The 10,541-nt window shown below is 40.2% G+C and overlaps 1 protein-coding gene across 2 annotated transcripts; it reads right to left on the bottom strand.

The window, feature by feature from the left end:
• Positions 1–2,469: 2,469 nt before the first annotated feature.
• LOC138044949 (uncharacterized) lies at positions 2,470–9,560 on the bottom strand. 2 transcript variants are annotated; one of them, XR_011131526.1, is made up of 5 exons: positions 9,024–9,560; positions 7,212–7,316; positions 6,351–6,572; positions 4,837–5,190; positions 2,470–4,689 (listed from the first exon to the last, which is right to left on the bottom strand). XR_011131526.1 is itself a non-coding variant. In XM_068891325.1 (4 exons), exons 1-4 carry the CDS (start codon positions 9,543–9,545, stop codon positions 4,969–4,971), a joined length of 1,071 nt encoding a protein of 356 aa, XP_068747426.1. In that variant the 5' UTR covers positions 9,546–9,560; the 3' UTR covers positions 2,470–4,968. The 2 variants fall into 2 exon arrangements, 1 of the variants encoding a protein (XP_068747426.1); XM_068891325.1 differs by having other exon boundaries at positions 2,470–5,190.
• Positions 9,561–10,541: the final 981 nt, after the last annotated feature.

Below are 10,541 nucleotides of genomic sequence, written 5' to 3'. Positions count from 1 at the left end.
GACATTGGGCAACAATAGTATTCTTCAATGGGTGGGATTTCTCTGAAATAATAATATTAATATAAAATTTGGACCTTGACCCTATTACAATGTTGGGGTAGTGTCCATATTTTCACAGGAAAGCCAGGTTTTGGTTGGCTTTTACTTTGAAGCGTGCTGCATCTGTGAGCATCAAAATAACTGTTCCCTGGTTCCATGGTTCAATCAGGAAGTGAATTCTGCAAAAGGGAACGACAGCGTGCTGAAAGAAAATATGGCGCAAAACAAGACTACATAGTGATTTCTTAGACTTTGAAGCCAAGAAAAATCATGTCTATCAACAGCGGAACATCAATGAATTTTCAGATGAAGTATCGTGTGCCACAAGGATCCTGCCTAGGTCCTTTATTATTTGTCATCTATGCTAGAAAACTGTTCGAGATCATTTAGCACCACTTAGGTGATGTGCCTACCTATGCTGACGATACACAGTTGTATATTTCCTTTAATGCTGACTCCACCACTGAGTAGCTTGCTGCCGTTGAGGCCATCCAACACTGCATTGCCGACATCAGGGACAGGTTAAGATTGAATGATGGCAAAACAGAGTTCATTGGCACACAACAACAACGCGCTAAAGTAACCATAAACAGCCTGCAAGTAGGTGAAAGTGTGACTACACCGGCTAGCAAAGTCAAGGACCTTGGGTGCTGGGGGCCATTCCATTTAAAATCCACACCCCCCTGTTGACCAGATTATGCGAATTTCACCCCTTAGGAAGTAGGAGATCAAAGTGCGGACACATTCCCCCCTTCAGAAAAAGTTGATATTTTCTTTCCGCCCTCAGAAGAATTGGGATATTTACCAATACCCTTCAGAAATATTTGAAAGATGAAAGAGTGCCGACACATGAACCCCCTCAGAAATGCTCTTCAGACCCCCCTCAGAAAATATCGTCAACGGGGGGGAAGGGGGGGGGGGGATTTTAATGGAATGGCCCTGGATCAATAGACATTTAAAAGTGGACACCCACAAAAATAACATCTAAGGCCGCATTCTTTCATTTATTTAACATTCGGAAAATTAGAAAGTATTGTATTCCTCGCAGGGAAACATCCCCACCTCAGCAAGTATACACGAGAGATTTGAAGGAGGTTGCAGACAAGTTCAATCAATTTTTCACTTCTGTGGGTGCTAGGGCCTGCAAGGCTTCCAAGTCCCTGTTGGACATTCACAATCTGACCCCCCTAGTGGCCGTTGCTCCAGATAAAGAAATCTCAGAAGTGGACAAGTTTTGTTTCCATCCAGTGTCTAGTAGGGAGATTCAGCAGATTGTGATGTCTTTACCTTCAAACAAAGCCCCGGGTCATGATAAAGTGTCAACGTCTGTACTTAAGGATGGTCTTCCATGTCTTCTTCCAATTCTTACAGTTATTGTTAACCGTTCCTCATTGACCTCAGTCTTCCTGTTAGCTTGGAAAAAATCTGAGGGCCTTCCATTATTGAAAGAAGGAGACCACGAGATTGCTAATAGTAATCGCCCAGTCTCGCTTTTGCCTGTAGCATCTAAAGTGTGCGAACAAGTAGCTCTGAACCAGCTGGCCACATATATGAATAACAACAGGCGCCTCACTGAACATCAAAGCGGCAATAAAAAATTACACTCATGCGAAACACTAAACATTATGATGACGGACAAGGTACTAGAAGCAATGGACTCGAAAAAAAGCCTTTGACAGTATTGACCACTGCAGACTTCTCTCCAAACTACAGGCTCTTGGAATTGGTCGTACTGCATTGCAATGGCTTAGAAGTTATCTAACTGTCCCAGGTTGCTCGAAGCATGGTTAGCGCTAACCAGCGTTAAATGCCATGCAAACCTATAGGTTTTGATGCCTCTTTACCAACGGTTAGCACTAACCAGGCTTTGAGCAACTGGCCCCTGGGCGCCAACAGTACATCAGGATTGGTTCTGAGACCTCGAACCTCGGCCCGATCACTCATGGAGTTCCACAAGGCTCGATATTGGGGCTGGCCCTCTTTAACCTATTTATAAATTATTTACCTACCGTCCCGGAAAGTGGCTCATTGGAATCATTTGTTGACGACTCAAAGCTGTACTTGTTGTTTCGTGTCAAAGATGCTACCGCAGTGGTGCAGCTGACAAATGAGGACCTGGTTAAGATCGCTACGTGGTGCTGTTATAATGGTGATCTCCTAATCAACTCTGATAAGACTAAACTCTTAGTGATGGGAAATCACCAGATGCTTCAAAGACTCCCCAAAGATTTTCATGTCACTTTACTAGGTAAAGAAGTTACTCCATCTAACTCAGCCAGGGATCTCGGCATAGAAATGGACGCAACGCTAAGCTTTGATGAACATATTACAAAAACGATCTCATCTTGTTTCGCTAGCCTATGCCAGATTAATAGAATTAAACATCTTTTTGAATCAAAGTCTTTGGAGAATGTTATCCACGCTTTGGTATTTAGTCGATTATTTTATTGTTCTCCTGTATGGTCCAGTACATCAAAGATTAGAACATCTCCAAACTACAAAGTGTCCAGAATTTTGCTGCAAGAGTAGTATGCTGTAGTAGTATGCTGAAATATACTGTTGGCACTCTCACGTTTAAATGTGTTAAGGGACTAGTGCCTAGATATCTCTGTTCCCGCTTTGTCACTAGGGCTACTGTACACGATCGAAATACTAGAAATAAGAACAAATTATGGATATTCCAGGATACAAATCTGCTGCTGGGCAGCGATCTTTTCTGTATCGATCAGTAACTATGTGGAACTCATTGCCAACTGCTATCACTGATTGTAATATAAACCTAACAATGTTTAAGAAGAAATTGAAAGATTATCTTTTCCAATTATATTTTTCAAATAGTCAATTGTATCATTGTACGATGATTATTATATATTAGTAAATTATAGGATTGTTGTATTTTTCCTATTGTAGACAATAACTAATGCATCTTTGTAAATTAGGACTGAATAGCCTTCTTGGAGCCCTAATAAAGATCATTATATTCTTCATCTTTAAAGTTTCTTAGTATGGAATGCACAAAAATCTTAGTGAATGCTTCCGTGACCAGTCGCTTGGACTATTGTTATAGTCTCCTACATGTATATGGGTTAAATAACAACCAGCTGCACAAACTCCAACATGTGCAAAATGCAGTGGCACGTCTTATCTGCAATGTTAGTTGATTTGATCATACTACTCCTTCTTTGTACAGTCTCCACTGGTTACCCATTACTTATAGCATACAGTTAAAAATTTTACTTTTTGTCTTTCAAGCTCTATATGAACTTTCCCCTTTGTGTAAATCAGTCAGTCTTTTGCAGTTAAGTCAGCCCCTAGATATAATCTCAGATTTTCTGTGAACACACTATTACTGAAATATCCTACTTTAAGAGTCTTGCTACCTTGGACGACCGCTCATTTATTTGTGCGACACCCAAACTGTGGAGCAAGCTTCCCTGCAATATCCCTAATGCCAGTAATTTAGCTCATTTCAAGCGCCTGCTCAAAACCCATCTGTTCAGAGAGGCCTATAGTCACTACAGCTAGTATTTTTACATAATTGTAATGTTATCATACCTTTTATTGTTAGCAGGCTTTTAGCCAGGCGGCCGTCCAGCCGTCCAAAGGACGGCCAGTTCTCAGAAATGGGAGATTTTCGACGGCCTGTTTTGGGCGGCCATTTACGAGCTTCTGTGCTTAATGTAACAAAACAGTGTCTATAAATTAATAAAACTTACATTTCTTTTTGCTCTCAAGAGTTGTTTTAGTATTTTCTTCTATATTAACACTTTTTTAGCGAGTTTCCTTTCTGTTTTGATCAATTGAATCAAAGTTGAGCGAAGCGATTTCACAGGCAAAGCCACTGTTCAGTGATATTGACTTACCAAGTCGTCCCCAGGCTACTTTGCCGGCTGCTATAAATAAATACGCACGTTGGTGATTATTTATGAGGATATGAGTCAAAGATCATGCGCCTTCCAACTCGGTAAGACGATCTCACGGCTGCAAATGTTATTGTAATCGCTTGATTGTATTCTGCTCTGTTCAAGCGAAATCTGGCGGGCATTACAACAAAATAGCCATTTGGTGTAATAACATGTCCAATCATCGTAATATTGCTTTAGGAATACTAATAGTAGGTGAATAGTTAAAGATTGTAGTACCAGAATGCAGTTCGACCAACAAAGCCACGCATATCTGTTCTTTCGTGTAAATCATGGCTTGACAACTTCAAGTTTTAATCACTCTTCATAACAACTGGAGTTCCTATCTCAAATATAATTCAATGTTAAACAAGGTAAGTTGAGGAAAGGATAGTAAAATTATCAAAGAAAAACAGCGGTTTAATAGGTAAATTGAAAGACGTTTACAGCTGTCAGAATCGCGGAAATCGCTTCAATTTTTCAAAATTTTCTGGGGGAGCATGCCCCCAGACCCCCCTAGGAGCAAGCCGCCGCAAGCGCCATGCTATTTGGACTCCCACTTTCAAAATCCTGCCTAAAAGCCTGATTGTTAGTCTACTTGTTATATACTAGAGTTAGTCTATTACCTATTATTGTCATTTATCTACCCATATTGATTGTAAATAAGTTTATTGTAATTAGTATAGGCCATTTTACAGTTGTTTGCTCAGCGACCAAGCCTATGAATGGCTGTGAGGCTGCCGGTGACCTTGCATTGATACAGACCTCACTGCTTTTGTCATGTAAATTGTGTTGTTGTAACGCTAATTACTCCATATTAACATTACAAAAGCATGAAGGTTTGTATCAAAACAGGGTCACCGGCAGCCTCGCTTCGATTGCTAGGCCTGGTAACTTAGCCACAACTGTAAAATGGTCTATTATTACTTTAAAATGGTTTGTGGTTATTTCCACAAACTAGCTGGGGTTGAAGATGAGGCAGTAAGAGCTCTCTCTCTCAAGGTTTGTCCAGGATTGAAGGTGGCGTTCACTGTTTTGACCTCCAAACAACTGGAAAAGTGTCGCTTGTGTAAAAGAAATCTCCAGGTTTTAACCCTCCAGTGTGTGGAGGAGAAGTTACCCAGGGTCGAGTACCCAATGTTGCATCTTCTCCCAGCCATCGTGTTGCAACTACTTGCCGTCCAGCTGTGTCTATGCTTTGCTTGGCTCCATGAAGTACACGCATGTGAAAAGCAATACAGTCACCAGGCTAAAATAAGACAACTACAAATTACGACATCTTCTGTGCAAACTGGAGGCAATAGAATAGCCATTGTTCAAAAGTAAAATGTGTCTGTGGCTTAACTATTAGCGGGTAATGTGAAGTGCTAGTTTTCTAATGTGAAGTGCTAGCACTTCACATTACCCTCAAATAGTTAAGTCTGTTGAAATATAAGTGCTACACGGCCAACATTTGCAAAAAACAGGTAACCCTTCCTTGTGGTTTTTGTTTGTTTTGTTCCAAGTAAGTTGTGTCTTCCGGTATTTTTCATGATTATATCATAACAATGGTAAGTAATAGTTACTTTGGTACTGCTGTTCCAATTGTGAAGGGCTAGCAAAATTTGCAAGCCTGATTGAGTACTCAGTGAGAAACTGCTTGTCAGCATTGGTCAGTAATTCCAGAAGTCAATTGCAGGTGTGCATTTGAATCAGAGCCACACCAAGGCAATAACTATTAAAGTGAGGGTTAAAGCTTAGGTCTGTGAACAATATTTTGATCATGCATATGCGTAGCTCACTGATAATGACGATGATTATGATGATAAAATATGACTAATAATACTGAAAACAGTGATAATAATGACGATGACAATGAAGTACCAATAATTCCAATGTGAAACAATTATTTGTTGACTTGCGGGAAGTACTGGGTGGGTAGAAGGACTGTCCGGGTACAACAGCTAAATTTTGGAGTATTATGGTAGTGGTCAATTGGTCATTGTTGTTGTTGTAATTGCAGTAGTAGTAATCATCATCTCTCACCATGCCTGCTCAGCAGCAGCTAAATTTGTTTCTTTAAATGTGGCTTCAATTTGACAAGAGACCAAAACATGAAAAAGTTGCATTAAAGAAAAAAAAAACATACTTATTGACATACCCCTTTACGGTCTTTTTTTGAACCAATGAAAACAAAATTAATGCTTGAAATAAGCAAAACAGATTTAAGCATCCCACCTGGTGAGGGCCAGACCAGTTGGCTATCCACAGGCCTGGTTTAGGAGCTTAACTATAGGGATTGCTCATTGTGCTTTTAGCAAATTGACGGTTAAAAAGTCGAAACTCCAGATAACACTTCCTGTGGTAGCCCTAGCCAACTGTCTCGCACCTACGAAAGTTCCATCAACACATCAAAAATCAGTTACATACCTCCAGGTCCCAAGACAGCAGATCATAGTTCTCTGATTCAGTGTCAATCTGTGGAGCATTTTCAAAAGCCCTGTCAGAGTCCATTTCTGAAACTCTTGAGTAATTTTCTAGTGAGCCAAAGTTGATAGGAATAAACCACTTGCCCCATTTGTGAGATCCGCTGACAAATTTCATGCACGATTCCTTTGTTACAGGAGTAACGGGCAACCAAAAGGAACAATTCTGTGAAATGACAGTAAAAGTTTTTAAAACTCTCATGGTGCCTTTCATAAATAGGGCTGCCAATAAAGAAAACATTATTTTATTATTTTATTATTATTTATATTACGTTTTTTGGGTCAACTCTAGGTGTGAGGCATTGTTGACCTTTGCTTAAGATACTGATAGCAGTGAAAATGAAACTTTACAATAAAATTGTTTGGAATTAGTAAAAGGTACAATAAGGATCAGTAATACTTCATAGTTTACCTTACAGTGAGGTTCAAGTCTTTACTTACAGGACAAGGTTTGGCACAGTGTTTAGAGCCCTCAACTTTCCCCAATGAGGCCTGTATTTGAATTCCTCAACTCCGCAACAAATAGCAACGTTTCACAGCTAAGAGTGACATAGATTTTTACCAATGCAAGATGATTTAACCCTTCAATGGGGGATTCCAAAGTTAAGGGTAAAGACTATCAGGGCATTTTACCAGAAAGCAGCCAAAATGCAAAAAAAAAAAAAAAAGATTGAACAGCAGAGCTGAGTCGCCATCAGCCATGACCACAAAGTATTTCACAGCATCCCTCCCCATTTTCCACCCCAACAATACCACCAGCTATGCAGGCTCATCCCTCCATTTCTCTTCATTCCCATTCATTTACCTTCCACCCATCAACAGGATAGTATGCCTGATCATGGTGCCATGGTGTTGCACGATTTGTCCCCGGATCTTTGGTGAAGACATGTTCGTGGTAGAAAACAGTAACCTGCAAATAAAATCATCAAACTAAGGTAACCATTGGTGAATGATTGAGGGTACACTCTTGACAAGACTAGAATTTAATTATGATCTTAATTTTCATTAATTTATGACATGCCTTTTTGTTTTATTAGAGAGATTAACATTTTTTTCCCCGGTAAATATTTTTCCTGTGACATAAACAACATTTTAACCATTATATTATTAGATTTATTGTTATTAACCCATTGACCCCTGAGAGTGACACTTAACAGATTTTACTCTGTCTAATGCCAGACCATTTTACTCGTCAATGAGGCGCATCCTGGGGCGTTTGAGGTGTGAATGAGTTAAGAGAGCAGGGACGGCACAGTGTTCATGGAGCACTCCATCCCACCAATGCGGCCCAGGTTAGACTATCAGACTTGACATTACATGTGGATTTAGTTTGTTGGTTCTCTCCTCTGACATGCTCTAAAACTGAGCCCAACCTACTATTTGAGCTAAATACAGTTGACACTTTAATAAGGTTCATTTTAATACTCCTTGAATGTACTTTTGAATCCAACAAAGTATTCTTGTTTGATCATTAACTATTTTTTCTATGTTAGGTTTTCAAAGCAAAAACAGGTAGTTCTACTCTGGGCAGACTTTCATATACCAGACTTAAATGGCAGAAGACCATTGTTATTCAAATTAGGTCTCGCTAATTAGGTATTGTTATTTTTGCTTTGTTCTTTTGTTTCATGGACATTAATTATTTCGGATCTGGTATATGAAAGACCAGCCCCTATTCTAGAGGCTTAAGCTACTAGGGATTTAAAAATTTTCTGAAGGTTTCTTAAGCAACTGATTTTGACATAACTTTTCAGCGAAACGGTATTGGCAATTTTTGTATTGCCTTTTGCATTTTTTTATGACCAGGCCTAGGTACAAAACACAGGTGATCATTATTTTTACAAAATGAACGCAGAAACAACACTAGCTAACAGTTTACCAAATTGAATGCTAACATTAGGCCAAAAAACTTTTGTTTAGGCCGACTTAGGCCAAAGGTTAGCTTTATAATGTATGCTTAGGATTCTTTCTGTATTGGTAAAACAATGACTTGTGACCTGTAACCTGTGTTTTGTACCTGACAATTTTTTATGAGATAAACTAAGAATAAAGCCAAGATCCGAGCCAGGATTTGAGCCAGGATCTGAGCTAGGATCCGAGCTAGGATCCGAGCCAGGATTCGAGACCTAACCGAGACCTAACTGAGACCTAACCTAACCTAACTGAGTCCTAACCTAACCTAGCCGAGACCTGCCCTAACCCTAACTAGACCTAACTAGACTAGAACCAACCTAAATAGACCTAACTTAACCGAGACACTCGAGAATAAATAGCAGAGAAAGCTCATCTTAGCTCGAATCCTGGCTGGAATCCTGCCTCGGATCCTAGCTCGAATCCTGGCTCGAAGTTTAGGTATCCTCATTTTTTATCTCCTACCAAAGTTTGGTTGGCAATTTAGACAAAGAAATCGGTAGAAAGTCAAAACACGTCAAAAAATTGAAAAATACTGACACTCTTTGTTCATCCAACTGTATTGAAATAGTCCTGAACATTTGAGCTGAATTGGACAACAACTATTTGAGTTGTAGCCGGGTCCAATAAAAAAATTGAAACATAAATGCCTTCATAACAGTTGCTTCCAAAACTGCTACCGCACGTTCCCTTAAAAAATCGTTACCTTGGATTTCATAAGTTTTCCAGCTATTTCAGCTGCACGCGATTCGAAAACATACTCCTCAAACTCTGGAATATTTCTCCAGTTGAAGTAATCGTTGAAGTAAAATGTCTCAGAAACGTCGCTTCGAAGCCACGAACTTAATTCACTGGGATTCCTGTGATTTTTTGCGATGCCCTTCTTCAGCTTTTCAACCCATTCTTTGAAAACACCCCGCAAACAAACGGCTCCTTCGTCTTGAAATGTCGTTATTTCCTGAAATGTTACAATATGCCTGGAACAAACTCTCGTGTACTTAAGCAGTGGGTATTCCGAAATAGCGGAAAGAGCTAAAACACGAAAGGCCATATTCTTCGCGTCTAAAGAAACTTGCAGGTGCACGTGGCCGTAGGGTGTTTTAACCGCTAATGGCCGGCAGACCATACAGTCTGAATCCCGAATAGTGATCCCGGATCCCGAGTCTACGGAGTCCAGACCATCAAAGCGAAGACCAGTGAAACTAACCAAGGAAAAATGGAACGACATTTTTTCCGCAAAAGTGAATTTCCAACCGGTCCGAAACGTTCCATTTACGTTTCGACCTAAATTTCCGTTACATTACAGTGAAGTGGGACTGGAAACGAAAGCACGGTTCGGTCGGACCGGATCGACCGGTCAAAGACGGTGGTCCTAAATATTCCGGTCGGACCGAACCGAAACGGACCTTTCCATTTTGAAATTTCCGGAAATTTTGGCTTAATGGAAAGCACCCTAGGATTCACGGGCTCCACCGAAATGGTTCCCTGATTCCATCGAAAACAGGAGATTCCTGATCCCATACAATGATTCCGGATTCAAGCTCTGGAATCCGGATTCCAAAGCCCCATTCCAAATTTTCGATTACTTCACATCTGCGAGAGCTAGGAAGACAATTACTTTTCAAAGGAGGTATTTTTGACAAGAGCCCATTCCTTTTGAATGGAAAAACCAGTCGTTCCGGTGGGACGATGGAATAGGTCATACTCCTCTTTTCTCTCTGGCGGGTGGCGGGTGGTGGGTGGGTGGTGGCGGATGGCGGTAAAAGAAGTAAGATAATCTGATCAAACTGCTATTTGCAACGCGACGTTTCTCATTCCTGAAACGTTAAGAAAACTTCCCAACATTAACGTAGACACCCGAAATGTTCCAGTGAAAGGTATTTTTTGCTGGTTTCCAGTCCGTAAAATTCAGTTTTAGTCCTACTAAAATATGGCTCGAACGTAACATTTAGGGCCGTTACGTTGAATGGAACTTTTTTGCGTAGAAATTGCAATCCATTTTTTTACGTCTATGGTTAAGAAACAATTGGTCTGGTATTGTAAGTTATGCATAGGAAATTTTCCGGTATCCTTTTGACCGACATATTCACGACCCGCAAGCGTGTGACACACGTGGAATTCGTGTTTCGCGGTTTCTTTGGTACGTAATGGTGGTAACTGGAGGTCAGTTTAAAAATTGAACACAATTTTATTTTTTAAAAAATTCCGTTCAAAAGAGACTTTA

This window comes from Montipora capricornis, chromosome 1 (assembly GCF_036669925.1).
Source record: "Montipora capricornis isolate CH-2021 chromosome 1, ASM3666992v2, whole genome shotgun sequence".
Classification (NCBI taxonomy): Eukaryota; Metazoa; Cnidaria; class Anthozoa; order Scleractinia; family Acroporidae; genus Montipora; species Montipora capricornis.
Note: the sequence above shows the minus strand (reverse complement) of the source record. Positions and strands in the feature narration are given on the sequence as shown.

What these genes read in the sequence shown, in the direction of transcription:
- LOC138044949 (XM_068891325.1), bottom strand. Translation starts at nt 9,545, where the DNA reads ATGTCGTTCCATTTTTCCTTGGTTAGTTTCACTGGTCTTCGCTTTGAT. An exon ending in ATCCTGTTGATGGGTGGAAG is followed by an intron (nt 6,573 to 7,211) that starts GTAAATGAATGG and finishes GTCATTTCACAG; the next exon opens with AATTGTTCCTTTTGGTTGCC. An exon ending in TGCTGTCTTGGGACCTGGAG is followed by an intron (nt 5,191 to 6,350) that starts GTATGTAACTGA and finishes GTCTTATTTTAG; the next exon opens with CCTGGTGACTGTATTGCTTT.